This window comes from Macadamia integrifolia, unplaced genomic scaffold (assembly GCF_013358625.1).
Source record: "Macadamia integrifolia cultivar HAES 741 unplaced genomic scaffold, SCU_Mint_v3 scaffold1601, whole genome shotgun sequence".
Classification (NCBI taxonomy): Eukaryota; Viridiplantae; Streptophyta; class Magnoliopsida; order Proteales; family Proteaceae; genus Macadamia; species Macadamia integrifolia.
The window spans coordinates 10818-30327 of record NW_024868274.1 but is presented as its reverse complement, the minus strand read 5'-3'; the positions used below and the strand labels follow the sequence as shown (position 1 = coordinate 30327).

General features: G+C 41.9%; 2 protein-coding genes across 2 annotated transcripts; one reads left to right on the top strand and one right to left on the bottom strand.

The window, feature by feature from the left end:
* The first annotated feature begins 7940 nt into the window (after nucleotides 1-7940).
* On the top strand, nucleotides 7941-9881 carry LOC122064301 (heat shock 70 kDa protein-like). The gene has a single exon (XM_042628010.1). It carries the CDS (start codon nucleotides 7941-7943, stop codon nucleotides 9879-9881), a length of 1941 nt encoding a protein of 646 aa, XP_042483944.1.
* Nucleotides 9882-15713: 5832 nt separating this feature from the next.
* LOC122064300 (heat shock 70 kDa protein-like) lies at nucleotides 15714-18085 on the bottom strand. Its single transcript, XM_042628008.1, has one exon. It carries the CDS (start codon nucleotides 17962-17964, stop codon nucleotides 15985-15987), a length of 1980 nt encoding a protein of 659 aa, XP_042483942.1. The 5' UTR covers nucleotides 17965-18085; the 3' UTR covers nucleotides 15714-15984.
* Between the last annotated feature and the right edge of the window lie 1425 nt (nucleotides 18086-19510).

Genomic DNA, 19510 nt, shown 5'->3' with positions numbered 1-19510 from the left:
ACAAAAACAAAAAAACAAAAAAAATCAAAAAATCAAAAACAAAAATAAATAAATAAATAAAAACAAACCAATTTTCCTTAAGGTACCTCATGCTTGTTATATTATGTTTAAGGTTCCTAAATCCCCACAATGTTGAAAAAAAATATTTTATTTGAGGGACCTCATGTCTGAAACATTACACACACAGAGGAGAGAGAGAGAGAAAGAGAGAGAGATTTTGACACACAAGACATTGCAATTGAAAAACTAGTGTGCTCTAAACCTAAACATAACCACATCTAATCTTTGCCTAAGTTTCCTTAGAATTTAAACTATTAGTCATGTTTCAGTCATTTTTAACTGAGATTACGTTCTTCAACTTTTATTTTTCTTTTGGGTAAGAAAAGGGTCATTCAAAATTGCCTAAAGAATGAATTCACTCTGTGAGTTCAGCCTATATGATAACAGAACGGATATGTAAACATCTCAATTGGTCACCCTGCCAATGTTCAAGGCAATGATGAAGTCGCCATTCTGAACAAAGGAGATGACCCATTTATTTAATCATCAAAAATACCCCTAGGATAGATTAATTTAAAGAAAAAAAATTGAAATTCATGATTATACATTTTGTCATTAAAATAAAAAATAAAAAATCCAGTGTTTTAAGATGGTAAGCGAGACTTTGACGGTACTAGGTATGGGCAATTGCTAGACCTTTTACAATTAATATTGTCTTTTCTTGTGTGCCATTTTAATCTTCCACTTAAACTGCATTCATTGAAATCAAGTGCAATATCTGAACACTTTCAATTTACACTCCCCTCTTAAGCTACATCTTAGAAAGAATAGAAGTTCTTGAAGTGAATATTTCCAACCTTTTAGAGATTACATCGCATGCCGCCAGTGTGTTATTTTGAAGTGAATATTTCCAACCCTTGAAGGTGAAGCATTATGGGGATTACTATTGGAATCTTAGTCTTATAAAGGGTGTTCGCATGCAGTTTTAAATTTCAGTTAGCAGTATTCAAAATTTTTACCCTATTAATTTATAGGGAAGTGTCTCGTGTGGGAGTGTGGATCCTGCGCATGACAGCAGCCAATAGGAGCGTACATGGAAGCATCAACATGGATGGTATTTCACCTTTCACAGTGTGAGGCGATCATTTCACCCCCCCTTGCGCTTGGGCCTAGGCACCACAGTCAGATCTAGATCCTCTCAAATTATTGGGGCACCCAACATGCACCTGACGATTAGGAGGACCTTGAGGTGTGTGCTCATTTGTTAGGATACATGCCCAAGTCTTCTTACCCATCAGATGCACATTGGGCCACCAGCGTAGCTGGAGAGAATCTAAATCCGTCACACTCCCCCACATTGTTCTTTTTCTTTTAGTTTATTCAAGTTTCCAACCTTTCTACGGAGATTAGAAGCAACTATAGTTTACTTCTTGTAGTTCGAATCCTTAACTCAACAACCGCTTTGCCACGAGAGAACCTTATGGATAGTCCAACTTTTGATTTCTCAACTTGGTTGAAGGGAAATACTGATTGTCACTCCCTAAACCAGCCATTTTCAACTTAGTTTCGGTCCAATAAAATTCCCACCTTATGGGCCAAGTTAACTATCATGGACTATCCAAGCCTAAAGTCAAAGTCACTTTAAGTCTTATGGTAGGGGTGGCAAGGGAAGAGGGGGGTGTTAAACCGGGGATCACGGCATTTGACCCTAGTGGTTAGGTATGATAGGAATAAATTTAGGGAAAAAGTAGCCTGTTTGGGAGGATGGCTTCACCACCCAGACGCAAGCTTTTGTGAAATGATTGTTTTATACCTATGAAATATCAAAATCTCACATTTATTGATGCTTCCATGGGCAGTCTCATTGGCCCTCATGCTAGTGCGGGAGCCACTCTCCTAAACTGAAAACTCTTCCTTTAAAATTTTTATGCATTTTGCTAAGATCATAGAAACTTGATCAACATTTTTTACGACTTCTATACAAACTCATTTTGGGCATTGCGAATCCTATTAAATAGGGGAAGGAAAAATAAAAATTAGGGAGAAAGAATATTGTCAAGTTGGGTAGCGTACAGTCGTACTCATATCTCCTTGCATCTATCTCTTTCCTCCCTCCTATGAAATGACATATCTACCTCTTACTATGGGAGGAGAGAGAGACACAAAGAAGTGCTTGCATACTATACATACATATTGAAAAGTCAATCCCTAAAAGTTATTAGAACATTATTTTCCTATAGCTTATTGGCACTCGTGAAGCATTGTGTGTCAAGTTTCTCCTAATATTGGGGATTTCTATTAGGAAAACTCTTCTTTACAAAGTTACCCCTTGGTAACACACTAGGGGGATGTTAAATGTTACAAGGGAGTATAAACCTTATCTTCCATTCTAGCTTTTCCTGAATAACATGGGAAGTCCATGTGATGGAATACTTGATGTCTATAAGGGATGCTAAGCTTTAGCTTAAATCAATTAAAGAAGTGTCTCAAAAGTGTAAACATACAAAAATGCCACTAGATTACATCATAATGAAACATCCCCGTGGTTTTATGAAAAGTTTTTAGTTGTGGATGTGGATTCGTAGGTAGGGGTGTCAGGCAAGCCCGGCTAGCCCAAGGCTACACATGGGTTGGGCTAAGATTAAAAACCTGTGAGGAAGCCTGGCTGAGAATTTTAGGGCCGAGGTTGAGAGCATCGAACTGAGCTTGGCTCAGCCAACCTTGACCCTATATACTACTATATTGCTATGTCTATATAAAAGGAGAATGTTTTCAATGGGGGGACTATACCCCTTCCGTGTGCGCAAGGGCCAATGTGAGGGCGCACAAATTCATCTAGCAGGGTGGGATTTGGATATTTCATAGGATAGGGGCACAACGTCATTTTGCTTCCTACAATGTTTGGGCGTAGGTGCTATACTCCCCCACAAAAAAGTATTCTCACAAAAAAAAAAAAGCAGAAACAAAAGCAAAAAAAACATATATATACCACCACCAACACCTATATTATAATACCTTACTTCTTAAGCCCGGTCTGATTTCGTGGTTGAACCGGTTTAACCGTGCAGGAACCGAATCAGAGGGAGTTAGAGCGGGTTCCTTATGGGCTATGATGGCACGGGTGACCTTAAACACCGGCTGGCCCGACAAGTCCAAGCCAGTGCCAGAAGAGACGGGAGTGCCCAAGCCGTGTACATGCACCTACCATAAGGCCATGTACGGATAAAGCAGGTATTATAGCCATATTTTAAGGTATATACGTATACTACATCGTATGCCAGGGGTGGGGTTCGTGCCGAGGCCCGGACTCTGTCAAAATCCCAAGTTTTGGCCCTCAGGTGGGCGGACAGGTGGGTGCACCCACCCACCTGAGTGACCCATCCATGTGCACTGTTCACATAATGAGGAATTATATATATAGCTTTATGACTTTATTTTCTTTTCATTTATGACACCCGTACGTTGGTGAGAATAGTCAAGAGGAGAGAGAAAAAAGAAAGGGAAGAAGAAAGGAAGAGAAGGAAGAGTAAGAAAAGAGGGATTTCAGCGGTGTCGAAGCTTGAACTTCCCATTCCGGCGCCGGGAGAGTGATCTTCAACTCTAGATCTACAGTTAGAGGTAAGCAAAGTTGGATTCTTTGAACATTCACCATACCCAAGCTTAAACCCTTGATTCGAATAGGGTTTCTTGAGATCTTGTAAATCCCCTTTGAAATGATGAATCTAAGGTTTAATAGATGATTTATGTGTTGATCTTGAAGGATTTGAAGAGGTATTGACAAGCTGGAAGAAGCATTGTGGGTTTGAAGTGATTTGGAGGGTTTGAGGTTGTTCTTGAGCAAAGAAGGTAAGATGGTTTCCCATCCCTTGAATCTAACCTAGATCTAGGTTAGAACCATCCTATAAAACCTTGAAGGTGTGAGGAATGGGTTGGGAAAAGCCCCATTTGAATCCCCAAAGAATGGAGGAAGTTGGGAAGAAACAGTGTCTTTTTCGCCAAGACCGGTGGGTGGCACCGGTGGGCCCCTACCCGCCTGTGGCACCCACCTGAGAGGGCAGGGGCCTTCTGGTTCAACCGGTGGGTGGAACCGGCGGTCCCAACCGGCGGGCCCCTACCCGCCGGTCCAAACCGGTGGGTAGGACCAGTGGGCCAGACAGCCCACCTGTCTGACCCACCCGTGTGGCCCCGAGGGTGATCCTTATGTCCGATTGGACCCAAATCGGACGTGTGACCTTCTTTTGACGTTCTAAACATGATTTTGTCATCGGATTTCATTAATTTTAACCCTAAAATGGTGAAGTACTAACCCCGCTCAATTATGTTAGGTTCACCAAATCCTACCCGATTCGCACCGGATCTCACCCGTACCGAACGGGAATCTTTGTACGCTACAGATAAGTGGGGAGAGGACGTTTGGCCTTGATTCAAGGCATTTTTTGGCACTCATTTAATTATATCTAGTCTAGTCATGCCATCATGAATATGCTATGTAGATTAGTCATTCCTCACATTGTTATGCATATGTGCTATGTTTACTTTCTAAATGCCAATTGAATGAGATGTTTATATGTTGAATGTGGACATCATGGTGCATGATGCATTGATATACTAGATGCCGTAGTCGACTTGGAAACGAATGCATTGGTGGCCCGTGGAATGGGACACGGAGGCACTATGCCATCGTACTATTGTCATATAGGAGCATGCGGTATTAGGATTTTCACCATCCCATGCTACGACCCTTCCCAACAGGGGTTAAGGTGTTGGGTTATCATTTGGGGGGAAGCAGTGGTCGCGGGTGTCGGGTCACCGTGGCGGTTAGAAATAACGCCCGACGAGTCATGTAGGACAGTCGGCAACCCCGGTGGTACATTCAAGAGGGCCAATCGTACTGCTTTTAAATTGCTGGAGTCAGCACCTTTATTTTCAGTCATTTACATTTCTGTTGAGAGCCGGTGGACGGCATTGTCTTTACTTTTCTGAGTACTCACGGTGGGCCTTCTCCGACAGCCCTATGAGCGTATTGCGGGAGGGAGTTCGCAGCTCGTACCCGGAGTATACGCGCATTGTGACCGTAGTAGCACTAAAAAACCAAGGACTTAGTAATGTTGCTTAGGTGGATGTGATTTAAAATGTATAGCATGGCATGTAGTGCATATGATGTGTTTTGATGTGTGGACTGCTGTATGGTCCATCTTACCACTTACTGAGCTAGTGAGCTCATCCCACGTGTACACCCATTTTTAGATGATTTTGTAGGTCATACATCTGAGGAGCATGGGGTGGGTCCCACAGTCGAGTTTCCTGAAGAGGACTGATGGACCCCTGAGGAGTTAGAGCACAGCACTGACTGCTCGTGCGAGAGTTGTGCTGCGGGATAGCAGTTCTGAGGCCGAGCTGAGCTCCACCTTTGAGGCCGTGCTGAGCTCCACTTCTGAGGCTGAGCTGAGCTCTACTACGTGATGCCGAGCTAGGCTCAACTCTTGATGCCGAGCTGAGCTCTAGCCTTGATACCGATCCGAGCTGTGTACTCTGATTGTTTTGGTGGATTTCCTTATATACTTGATATTTGAATTTTATTCTTTTTGTGTAAATATCATGCCTTCGGGCCCATATGTATATAATTATGGTATCACAATCCGGGTATCAAGTATTATGGGATTATTCACAGGTAAAACTTAGTCTTCCGCTGATCTGATGAGTTTATATTAGGTGTGCGTATGCTGTGGTGGAATACAGTATCTGATGATCCTGGCAGGTTTGGGTTAACCGGTGTTAACCCGGTCACTGGCCCGGTTCTGTGAAAACGGGGTGTGACATATATTATTTTGGTAACTAAACATTTCTTTAATTCATCATACTACTAGGGTTAATCAGACCCAACCCAGCCCTACCCAGCCCAGTCGGGATCAGTTAGGTTAACAGGGTTGGGCTACACCAACAAGATTGGGCATGGACTAAGATATCCCAACCTAGCCCACTGACACCCCTAACCATGGGTAAAGGAAAACTTTTGCCTTTTATTTTTTGGAAAAGAAATATGTCCAGAGCGTGGCCTATGCCAATGCTCCCATGTGTATATATCTCTCCTCCCATGTAAAGAGACATTTTCATCACTTGAATTTGGGAAGGAAAGAAATAAACATAGCGAGCACTGGCATAAGCCACGTCTTGGATAGAGGACCACTTCCTTTTTTTTTTTATTGGAACTATATATGGAGGGTTATGGGATGCAAGGGTTGAATGTCAAGTAAAGTAACACTTTAACCATAATTGGGAGTGGGGGTGTCAATAGGTCAAGATGGGCCAGTCTCAGTCGGGCCTAATAGGACTCGACTAAATTTTAGGGTTGCACCGTGAATGCCTGTTGAGCTAAACATGCTTAGCTAGCGCGGACAAGGTATGGTTTATAATCAAGCCGGTCGGTCCCAGACTATAATTGGACTACCATAAGCAGGCCTTAATCATGCTTTAGCTGGACTACGAACCTATTTATCCTTAAGGGGCACTAAACTGGCTCTGAATGAGCTTTCTTAACTTGTATGCAATAGTTTAAGTACTCAAGGTGACAAGTTTATTCCATTGAAGGCACAGTTCTACCTTAAGCATATCCTGCAAACCCACCATTAATTCACCACCACAATTACATAAATTTCATTTTAAAATTTTATTTTCTTTTATTAAAGACACTTGTTCATCTTGAAAATTGGAGCACACCCACTTGGACTTTTGTTTTACTCTTCAATTTTATTGGTGGTGAACTAGAAATCTCAAGTAGTATTAAAGGGGCCAGGCTTAAAGAAATCTGTTCAGGTCAGACTTATAAATGTGTTGGGCCAATCTAGCGCCCATTGGGCCAGGTGACTGCACCATATATTAATCTGTTTATAGATGTGTTGGGCTCAAACCCAACACATTTATTAATTAGACCGATCCAAATTTGATCATAAATATGTTGGACTCAAGTCGGACTTGGATTTGACACCCCTAATTGGGAGCACCTCTTTGTATGTAAACTGTATTACCAACTCAATGAATTAGTGGTTGGCCCGGTTCCAGGTTACTTGAAAGTCATTTTGACCATTCTCGCGCTTGTTTTAGTCTGAGACTTGGCCAGTAAAATGGAAATCTTTGACACCATACGGACCAACCTACCTCACCCATCCAAGTCTGCCTTGGTGGACAAGGGAAAGTGACCCTGTGGCAAAGACATAGGTCACAAGGTAATCTGTACCGACGAACGGGCAGCTTACTCGAAGCACTTATAAGGTGTAGGTAGAAACCAGCCCATTAATCGTACCTCGTAACTAAGCCCACCTCATCTGGTAACACAGCCCAGCCCAGCTAATCTGCTTTTTCAAGGCCCTGGAATTTATAGTAATGAAAGCATAATATCTCATTGACACGACGAGAAGTGGATCCCACTTTCCAGAAACCAGTTACACATGTCATAAAAACTTCTTCCAAACGCCGCCCGCAGAGCCCATGTAGCCACGCACAAACTCCAATTTCCACTTGTCCTGACCGTTGAATTCCCCGCGACACGTTGAAGTTGAACCGCCAGAAAGTAAAGTTCAGATTCATAGTCCAAACCCGATAATACACTTCCATATCCCCAAAATACCCTCCCAGAATTCCCCTCACCAAACATGGTCTTCACGTAAATGAGTCTAAGCCAATTGATGAACCTCGTCCAAAAGGTTAGTTCTATTGAACCTCTACTCCACTCTCCAGAACGCTCCCCTCTGTTCTTCTTCATCATCTTCTAGTTTCTCACACCATCTTCTATTCAGTTCTTGAATGTTCTTTTACCCGAGAACGTCCTTAATAAAATCCTATAAAACTCATTCCCCATCTCCTTCCATCCCATTCTTAGATTTTACTCTTACACAAAGCAAACAAAACCAGTTCATAAAGCTTTCCATTTCCATTTTCGATTAATGGCCAAGACTGAAAAGGCTATAGGAATCGACTTGGGTACCACCTACAGTTGCGTAGGTGTATGGCTAAACGACCGGGTCGAGATCGTCCCCAATGATCAAGGCAATAGAACAACTCCTTCTTACGTAGCTTTCACTGATACAGAGCGGTTGGTCGGAGAAGCAGCCAAGAACCAAGCTGCTTTGAACCCATCCAACACTGTATACGATGTGAAAAGGCTAATTGGGAGGAGATACTCTGAACCATCTATCCAGAACGACATGAAACTCTGGCCTTTCAAAGTTGCTCCTGGACCTGGTGACAAGCCCATGATCGAGGTCACCTATAAGGGAGAAAAGAAGCTATTTGCTCCTGAAGAGATTTCGGCTATAATACTTAGTAAAATGAAGGAATATGCTGAGGCGTTCTTGGGTCAACCGGTGAATAACGCTGTTATAACTGTCCCTGCTTACTTCAATGACTCACAGAGGCAGGCCACCAAGGATGCTGGTGTAATTGCAGGGCTTATTGTTATGAGGATCATTAATGAGCCAACTGCGGCGGCGATTGCTTATGGGTTGGACAAGAAGGCATCAAGGACTGGGGAACAGAACGTTCTTATCTTCGATCTCGGAGGTGGAACTTTCGATGTCTCTCTTTTGGCCATTGAAGGTGGTATCTTTGAGGTGAAAGCCACCGCCGGAGACACCCATCTTGGTGGCGAAGACTTTGACAACCGCCTCGTCAACTACTGCGTCACGGAATTCAAGAGAAAGCACAAGAAAGATATTACCGGAAACGCGAGGGCTATTAGGCGGTTAAAGAATGCTTGTGAGAGAGCTAAGCGGGCTTTATCTTCCACAACACAGACAACCATTGAAGTTGACTCTCTCTATGAAGGTATTGATTTCTATACCATAATCACAAGAGCCCGTTTCGAAGAATTGTGCATGGACTTGTTCTTGAAATGTATGGAGCCGGTTGAGAAGTGCCTTAGAGATGCCAAGATGGACAAGAGCCAAGTTCATGAAGTCGTCCTAGTTGGTGGGTCTACAAGGATTCCAAAGATCCAACAACTCTTATCAGATTTCTTCAATGGTAAAGAGCTATGCAAGAGCATCAACCCTGATGAGGCCGTAGCTTATGGTGCAGCTGTTCAGGCAGCAATCCTGAGTGGAGAAAGCAATGAGAAGGTCCAAGACTTGTTATTGCTCGATGTGGCTCCTCTTAGTCTTGGTCTCGAGACCGCTGGTGGTGTAATGACTACTTTGGTTCCTCGTAACACAACCATCCCAACCAAGAAAGAACAGATATTCTCCACCTACTCAGATAACCAACCTGGAGTCTTAATTCAGGTCTATGAAGGAGAGCGAGCTAGAACCAGAGATGACAATCTTTTGGGTAAATTCGAGCTTACCGGCATTCCTCCTGCACCAAGAGGTGTTCCTCAGATCAATGTCACCTTCGACATCGACGCGAATGGAATCTTGAACGTGTCTGCTGAGGATAAGACTGCAGGTGTGAAGAACAGGATCACGATCACTAATGATAAGGGTAGGTTGAGTAAGGAAGAGATTGAGAAGAAGGTGAAGGAGGCAGAGAGGTATAAAGCAGAGGATGAGGAAGTTAAGAAGAAGGTGGAGACAAAGAATGCTCTTGAGAATTATGCTTATAATATGAGGAATACTGTGAGGGATGAGAAGTTTGCAGGGAAGCTTGATCCGGAAGATAAGCAGAAGATTGAGAAGGCTGTGGAAGATACGATTCAATGGTTGGAAGGGAATCAGTTGGCTGAAGTTGATGAGTTTGAAGATAAAATGAAAGAGCTTGAAGCATTATGTAACCCTATTATTTCGAAGATGTATCAGGGAGGTGGAGGTGATGTGCCCATGGGAGGAGACATGCCAAGTAGTGGTGGGTCTAGTTCTGGCGCTAGGCCTAAGATTGAAGAGGTCAATTAAGAGAGGAGTTGTAGAATTTCTGTTGTCATTTTGAGGTTGTTTTCTTCGTTTTCTTGCTCTCTGTATGTGTAAGTTTAGATGATGTTGGGTCCTTTTTAAGGGGTTGAACTTAGTCCGGTTCAGTTGACTTCTAAGGTTTAGTTTCAATGTTGTTAGTTAATGTCTATGTTTTGCCTTTGTGAATATAGTAAAGTCGGAAATATAGTTCTCTCTCTCTCTCTCTCTCTCTCTCTTATATCATCTTACGTGGGATATTTGATATCTCTCTTATATCATCTGACGTAGGATGTTTGACATCTAACTAATGGGATTCAACCAAAAACAACTCTAATAGGGAAATTTTGAAATTTATCTGCTGCCATGTAACCACTCCATCCTTCTCGATATATGCCTAAAAATTGTAACAATTCCATCATTTGTCATCCCTGGAGTGGGGTTGAAATCGTTTGTAATTCCGATCTTGTACAATTTCGTATAATATAACCTTCAGGCAGTGACCCGTGTATTGATACAAATACAATAGTCCATATCTGGTGCAACTAATAAAACATTAAATCAGTGAAGAGACATTTAAATCAGATATGGACCATTGCATTGGTATCAATACACGTGTCACCGCCTGAAGGTAGTATTTCACGGAATTGTACAAGATCGGAATTGCAGACGATTTTTTCCCCCCTGAAGTGGAACATGTACTATCCCTCATTGCCTTCACTTTGGGAAAAAATTTCGTTGCTGCCATGGTAGCAGTCAAGAAAATAGAATCTTAGGAGTAAGCTTGAAAATACTCACTTTAGGTGAATTTCTCTACTCTTACCTTTGAGATTCCATTCTCCTGACTGGTATCAAGGGTTGTAGCTACTTGACTACAATACAGACAGTAGCCATGTTTCACCCATCACTTTGTACTTCATCTGGAATTCTAGGGACAATTGTCGGAGCGAAACTTGACTGCTGCTTAGGTTGCATCAGGTACCAGTTAGGGAATTGAAATCCCAATGATAGGGGTGGAGAAATTTACCTAAAGGAGGTATTTTCAAATCTACCCCTAAGATTCCATTCCCTTAGCTGCCCACTTGACTGCAACCTAGGCAGCAGCGAGATTTTTTCTCAATTACCAATTCAAGAATGTTAAACCCAACCCATCACTCACTGTCACTAAAATACTATCTTGGGAACGTGATCTCAACCTACACAATTTACCCTTACATATATCCCACTTGGCAGAAACTACAACACCTACTCAATCTCCATCACCACATCTTACGACTTTTAACCATCCACAGTCAACCGTCCACTCTTATATTTGATGGCAGTATTGACTCGAAAAATAAGGAATCAGAGTGGGATTAATCCTTATCCTTGATTACTCTTTCAAAATGGAAAATGTAAATGTTGACTTTGGAAAGGAGGAATCCAGTAAGACATTATCAGGGCAATTTCACTGGGAGTTGCAGAGTTAGATATCTAGACCGATTCACAACTGACATTGAAGGAATGGGTACCAAAGGCCATGTGACAGCTTTACAATACTTTGGGATATTAGGAATCTCTTTAATAAATTCAGTCTTGCCCTATTTGCTAGGTAGGCAAAAGTTAAATTAATGGACTGTATAACTACTACTCTTATGTTCTTGCTATAATTAGTAATGCATTTCTCTTCTCCAAAAAATGAAATTTACTATTTTTTTTTTTTTTTTTTTCTTTTCTAATTTTCTCCATCAAACAAACAAGGCCTTAATTATTTGATAATAAGGAACAAAGTTATCCAATCTTTTTAGCAATAGCTGGTCATGCACAGTAGTGGTGCAATTATGGCACTGTGAGCTTGGATCCATCCTGGCTCACTTGAGCCCGAACAAAGCATTGGCTTGATTTTCAATTTTGAGGGCGGGTAAAGGTTGGAGTTTTCAAGGCCAACATCGAGATTGACTTGGGCCAAGGTTGAGAACTCAAACAGAGCCTGTGCCAACCCTATTTTAGGTTATATTGTAAATCCACTAAATTGCATTGTAGGTAGAACTTTTGCCATTTCCTCCTTCATTTTTATTTTCTACTCATCCCACTGTGTCTTCCTCCTAGGGTTTGCAAGACCGATGTACTTCTTCAATCTTCACCATTAGCATCGATTATCATACTTCTACCTTCTCCACGGGAAATTGATGGACACCAATCCCATACCCCAATTAGACTTTTTAAACCTTGCTTTTAGTAGGCTTAAACATTGTTCAATATTTATTCATTTTTTTGTGAAGAAGTATAAAGAAATGTATGATTACTAAAAGGGGAGAGGTTTTGTGCACGTGGTCATGCACACATATGTCTGATGAGGATGAGGGTGAAGGGATACACTGTAGATCTTCAACTCCATCCAATGGTTGTGTGCATGGCCATGCATCATGCAGGGCCTTGCACAAAACTTTTTTGCTTTAGTGAAATATCAAAAGTAATTCTCACCAAGTCCTCCTCCCTCTGTATCCTTCTCTCTGACTCCCACCCCTCCTGGGCAGCCCCTTGCCACCCACACATCCCACTTTTCTATTTCTATAAAGCCCTCAAACCCCTCTAGGAGTAATGATCGTCAAATCATTCCCACCCATCTTTGGCAGCCCCTTGCCATCTATAGAAACGCAACCCTAAAACGATGCAGAAGACAATGGATAAACAAGAACAAACAATGCACATAGGTTTATGAGGTTCAGCAAGATTGCCTACGTTCTCGGTGAGATGAGATCATGCTTCACTAGCAATGGAGAATAGGGTTACTGTGCTCATCTTCACACCTCTCAGTATTTCTTGCATTACAATCGAAGAAACCCTCGCTACAAATATATAGCGAAAAAACCATTATCCGAAAAGTACAAAACTGCCCTCAATAAAAAATTCGAGCGGGGAGTTGCGCCTCCCTACAGCCCCGCTATGCAGGGGGCCTCCTGTCCCCTTGCAACCCCACAGGCTGCCTGTCGAGGCACCTACACCAGTACTCCCTAGATTAAACTGTGATGAAATACAAGACATCGTACACCAATGATCTCCACCTTGACTTGAATTCTGTAGAGCCTCTTGTAAAGATAACCTGTAGGCATCTTCATCCCCATACTTCATCAGAGGTATAAACCCGCACCTATTTAGTGTGTCTCTCATCTTCAACAATGAGTAATATTAATCAAGTCCAAACAGGACTCGAACTTCTCTGTAGTAACTGGATTGGTAAGCATATTTACAGGATTGAGATCTGTATGAATTTTTCTCAAGTGAATACTGCCTTCTGACACGAGCTCCCTGATCTTGTGAAATCTCACATCAATATGCTTTGTCCTTGCATGAAACACCTGATTCTTTGCAAAATGTATGGCACTACTCTAACTATCACAATGTAACATTGTACCTTCTTGCTCCAACCCCAACTCATGAACCAATCCAACCAACCAAACTCCTTCCTTGGCAACCTCAATTGCCGCCATGTACTCTGCCTCTGTAGTGGACAATGCAACTTTGAACTGAAGCATCGCCCTACATGATATAGGCCCACCAGCCAATGTAAATACATATCTTGCAGTAGACCTCCTCCTATCTAAATCAACAGCATAGTCAAAATCAACATAACCTACCAATCCACACAACCCACTCTTCTATTTCTATAATGCCCCACAAACTCCTCTAGGAACAACGGTCGTCAAATAATTTATAAGCTCGCTTGGTTTTTTAGAAGAATGAACTAAAACTAACCGATATACTCATAACCATTGTTATCAGAATTTATACAGAGGAGGACTTAAACAAAATAATCACCATCTAATCAACATCTAATTAATAAATTCAAACATCAAAAACTGAAGTGTTGATGACACCACATCTGAGGTTAAAATAAATCTTTGTTACAATTATCCATCTAAACCTCAACCTAACTCCAAATATCTGGGATCAAAATTCGATCCAAAATCATGACAACCGTTCCAAATAAAAGAAAATAAATGAAATCTATAAATGTCCTATGCATCCCCAAACTTGGAACCATCTCCTATATCAACTCCAGTGCCCTCATTAGATGATGAGTATGGCTCTTGATTCTCTACCTTTGTATGGCTAATAAAATGAAAGGTAAGCTTGCAAAAGCTTAGTGAGCAAAAGAAAACATGTCAACTAGTTATCAATAGTCGTAGTAGGCCCATAGCGTGGCACCACTATCAACCAACATCTCATAAATATATTCAATGGGATGGACTCAGGCTCTTGGCTCACAAAACCGGTAATGGGCTCCTATAGATCGAAGGGAAACCACGCTTCTTAAGCATCACTCTTGGTTCATAGAACCGAACCAAACCACATCGTTAAAATTCATGCTTTTGGCTTACTCATGTGCACAACAATCCACTCCAACACAACCCCCTGTTGGAAGGATTGTAGTTCAACGGTGTAACATTCAATTCATAACACATAGATTAACAAGTCTCATCATGTTTTCCATAAAATCACAACCATGCACTCTTTTCATAGAAATCAATTTATATTTCAACACATGCATAGTACTTCAAAACATGCTTTAAAATAATTAAATACAAATAATCATGTTTCAATATATGCCTTTTTATAACGGTAATTAAAGATATCGTATTGTCAATAGATTGACCACTGAGCACTAAAAGTATAATCACTCCCTCACCTGAAATTCAATGGATCTCATTTTTCTTTGGGTGAAACTATACTCATCACCCAACAAAATATCAGAGACATAAATCTGTTTTAGGAACTTTTTTTTTTTTTTTGTTAACCAAGGTCTCCGGGCCAGCTTACGTGCACCTCAACTAATCCTTGAGGAAACTAGCACAGCAACCCACCGCCACAGTCTCCACTTAAATCGTAGATGCATAGGTGGAGAATCGAACCTGTGAACATGCTAGTAACCATTTTTTTCATTCCTTAGTTATTCATTGGTATAAAATTTGCACACAAGTTGAAAAATCAAAATTACCCATATATTTTGAGTGTAGATATTATAATTATAGTTTCTTTCTCACTTACATTCCCACCCCTTTTGTGCATCCTCTCTCCTCCTATGCAACCCCCTTGTTTCCTTGTCCCACACAATCCCACCCCTCCCATACATCCCCCCTCTGACACAGCCCCTTCTTGTTTCTTTCTCCCACAACACCTCTCCCTATTATTGTGCACCCCACACCGCAGCATCTTTGTTAAGCCTTATTAATTATGCACTCATGAACTCTCTCACCATCGTTGCCCCTACTATTGCCCAATAGACTCTCTTAGCTACACACCCTTGCCACTCCTTCTGATCCTCTGCTACTTGCAACCCTCATGAATGTTTGCCGTGTAAAGGATTCTTTTCATTAAATCAGAAAGTGATCAGGTTACACATATATATAGGTTACATAAGACTAACAAACTTTGACATTCATCACATGGATGTTGTTAGATAGAATACAATACTACTAGGAGAGAGATGATAATGTGTAATGCGATGTATGAGTAGCTCTATCATGCCGCACAATCCTCACCCCACCTCATTCGCACCACTACATCTCCCGCACCAATGCCATCTTCATCGCTAGAGAAATAGGGGGAGAGGTTCAGCCATGAGCATAGCAAGGTGGGTTAACCTCCATGTATGTGTTTGGAACTCCCTTTTAGTGTCACAATGTAGAAGGCAATTTCCATGTGAAAATAGTGCATCAATTAAACACAATTTTCTCATCAAAATTGAAGTCTTTTCATGCCTAGGAGACAAAAATTTTCCTTTGATGGAAAATGGCATTCCTTATAGAAGATTTGAGAATTACCCCAATCAATGATAAGCTCCTCGAAATTCATTTAGTTCAAACTTATGAACGATATTTAACAACAAGAGCTATGAACAATAGGTTTTACATTCACAGCATTAATCATGACATTGGTATTCTATCTTATATTCACTTTTTCTTTTTTTTTTGGGTACAATTCTATCTTATATTCAGTAATTAATAAATATTTTACTTTCATAAATAAAATTAAAAAAAAAAAATTCACAAAGGCCTATCATGGACCACAGAACCAAATTTCAGAACAGAGCACCATCTACCATTGGCCTCATTACAACAAACTCGCTTCAATCAACCTCTTCAATCTTAGGCCCAGCATCTGTACCAGACCCACCTTGGCTGCTCCTACCATAGCCTCCTCCAGGCATACCAGAAGCACCACCCATTCCTCCAGGCATGTCACCGCTACCACCCTGGTACATCTTCGAAATAATTGGGTTGCAGAGACCCTCCATCTCCTTCAATTTGTCTTCAAACTCCTCCACTTCAGCCAATTGGTTTCTGTCAAGCCACTCAATTGTCTCATTAATGGCCTTCTCAATCTTCTTCTTATCAGAAGAATCCAATTTCCCACCAATCTTTTCATCATTAATCGTATTCCTCATGGTAAAAGCATAGTTCTCAAGCGAGTTCTTTGCTTCCACCTTGTTTTTCACTTCCTCATCTTCTGCTTTATATTTCTCTGCCTCCTTCACCATCTTCTCAATCTCATCCTTGCTGAGCCTACCCTTGTCATTGGTGATTGTGATCTTGTTCTTCACTCCTGCAGTCTTGTCTTCTGCAGACACATTTAGAATTCCATTCGCGTCGATGTCGAAGCAGACATTTATCTGTGGAACACCTCTTGGAGCCGGAGGAATGCCTGAGAGCTCAAATTTTCCGAGGAGGTTGTTGTCCTTGGTTTGAGCACGCTCACCTTCGTAGACTTGAATCAAGACTCCAGGTTGATTGTCTGAATAGGTGGAAAAGATCTGTTCTTTCTTTGCTGGGATTGTTGTGTTCCTTGGAATCAAAACGGTCATGACACCACCAGCAGTCTCTATACCCAAACTCAGAGGAGTAACATCAAGCAGTAGAAGGTCTTGGACCTTCTGATTGCCTTCGCCGCTCAAAATTGCCGCCTGGACAGCTGCACCGTACGCGACAGCCTCATCTGGGTTGATGCTCTTACATAGCTCCTTCCCATTAAAGAAATCTTGCAGAAGCTGCTGGACCTTTGGAATCCTGGTAGACCCACCAACAAGGACGACTTCATGGACTTGACTCTTATCCATTTTCGAGTCTCGTAGACACTTCTCGACTGGATCCATACACTTCCTGAACAAATCCATGTTCAATTCTTCAAATCGAGCTCTTGTAATGGTAGCATAGAAGTCGATACCTTCGTAGAGAGAATCAATTTCAATGGTTGTCTGGGTTGTCGAAGACAGAGTCCGCTTTGCCCTCTCACAGGCAGTCCTTAACCGCCTCAAAGCCCTGGCGTTGCCGCTGATGTCCTTCTTGTGTTTTCTCTTGAACTCTGCAGCAAAGTGGTTGACGAGGCGGTTATCGAAGTCTTCGCCACCAAGATGGGTGTTTCCGGCGGTAGCCTTCACCTCAAAAATACCTTCTTCGATCGTTAACAGAGATACATCAAAGGTTCCACCTCCAAGATCGAAAATTAGAACGTTCTGCTCGCCAGACCTGGATGCCTTCTTGTCCAATCCATAAGCAATCGCAGCTGCAGTGGGCTCATTAATTATCCTCATCACATTAAGCCCTGAAATTGCTCCAGCGTCCTTGGTGGCCTGCCTCTGCGAATCATTGAAGTAAGCAGGGACAGTGATGACTGCGTTCTTCACAGAGTGACCCAAATAAGCCTCTGCGATTTCCTTCATCTTGATCAACACCATTGAAGAAATCTCCTCAGCTGCGAATTGCTTCTTTTCGCCTTTGTAGGTCACCTCGATCATGGGCTTATCACCAGGTCCAGGAATAACCTTGAAGGGCCAGAGCTTCATGTCGCTCTGCACAGAAGGGTCTGAGAATCGTCGCCCAATAAGACGCTTTGCATCGAAGACGGTGTTGGAGGGGTTCATTGCAACCTGGTTCTTGGCTGCATCACCTATCAACCTTTCTGTATCTGTGAAGGCAACATAAGAAGGAGTAGTTCGGTTGCCCTGATCGTTGGCGATGATCTCGACCCGATCATTTTGCCATACACCCACGCAGCTGTAAGTAGTACCCAAGTCGATACCAATGGCCTTTCCTTCAGTCTTGGCCTCCATTAACGAAGCTTGAATTCAAATCAAGAAAGAACAGAGGAGAAAACAAAGGAAAGAAATATAATTTACAGAGAGCTTTGGTTGCGCTTAATCGGACTGTGATTGGATGATTTCCTGAGATAATGGGCTCTTGATGTCAAGTGACAGCTTTTATAGGTTCTTGGAGGTCGCTAAAGAGGAGCTTTGGAGGGTTCAAGAGTAGACTAGAAGGGCCAACAGGGCAAATGAAATTTCGAGAGGAGGAACGAATCCACTGGAAATATTTCCATTTGAAAGGATTGCTTTTCTAGAACTTTTTTTGGGAACATTTACTTTTCTAGAAACTTTGAGAGTATGATTCGCTACTTAGAGCACTTGATGCTCAATTTGGACCATCCACTTCATTGACCCATGAATGCATATGTTTGACCATACCAATATGGCAATATACAGTAGTGTGTAGGCAGCCTGTACTGATTATATATATGATCATCCGTTATGTTATTCTGGGACAATTACGCCCCTCCGTTGTACTGTGACCTTTTTACATCAGTATCCAAGTACTTTCAGGAATTACGCCCCTCAGCGGAAATAGTAGGTTAAATCACATTTTATACCCTTCGTTCGATTTCTATTTGTGCAAATGTTGGTCTGAGCTAAATTAGTGACCTGAGCTTTACGACTTCCATCTCTCCAAGAATCTCTTTCTCAATGGATACTTGTTTACAAGTCGTATGTCTTGTAATGAAGAATTTGCATTGCATATGCAGAAAAAAGAAACAAGAAATGGTTAATATTAGGGGTGTAAGTTTGGTCCTAATGGCCTGAACCTGGCTCACCTTGAGCCTTAACCCTATCTAACCTAGTTATAAGAATCAGCCCGATTCAACCCGACCCGACTAGGGTTGGACTGAACTTGGATTGAAACCTAGGCCCAACCCAGCCCGGCCCCACCCGATTTTAACCTTGATCTATTATTGTGTTTATTGATAATGTCCCCCTTCCCCTAAGCCCACATCATACGTTACACAAGCCACACAGACTGTCTGTATAACTTCAACCCACATCATGTATTACACAAGCCATATACTCGTACCAATTGAGCTAAGACGATCAAATGGCCAAACTAGTTGTCCTATTTTCTTTACATAAGTTGTTTTTTTGTCTCTTGTCTCCTGTCATGTATTGATATGAATTTTAGATACAGTAGAAATCATGAAGAATTGGACCAAATTTTTTGGCATGTCTAGTTTCTGGGAGATATGGTGATGCCAGATGATTAAAAGGTTTATTTTATAACCAAATTGACAACCATGCTTGCTGCAAATTTATGAATTAGAGGTGGACAAGGGCTGGTCATAGTCTTAACATCTTCCCACCACATTTTAGTAAGTATAAGCTTAACATTTGGGACCTTACATAGGAAAACAAAATAACAAAAAAAAAAATACAGGACCACTTGGGTCAACCGGCCCAACCTTGAGCCCGATAGGGTTGGGCTTGAGCGTGAACCCAGCAAGGTTGGGTTGGGCATGGGTCGAGTTTTTGGGATCTAGGGTTGGGTTGTAGT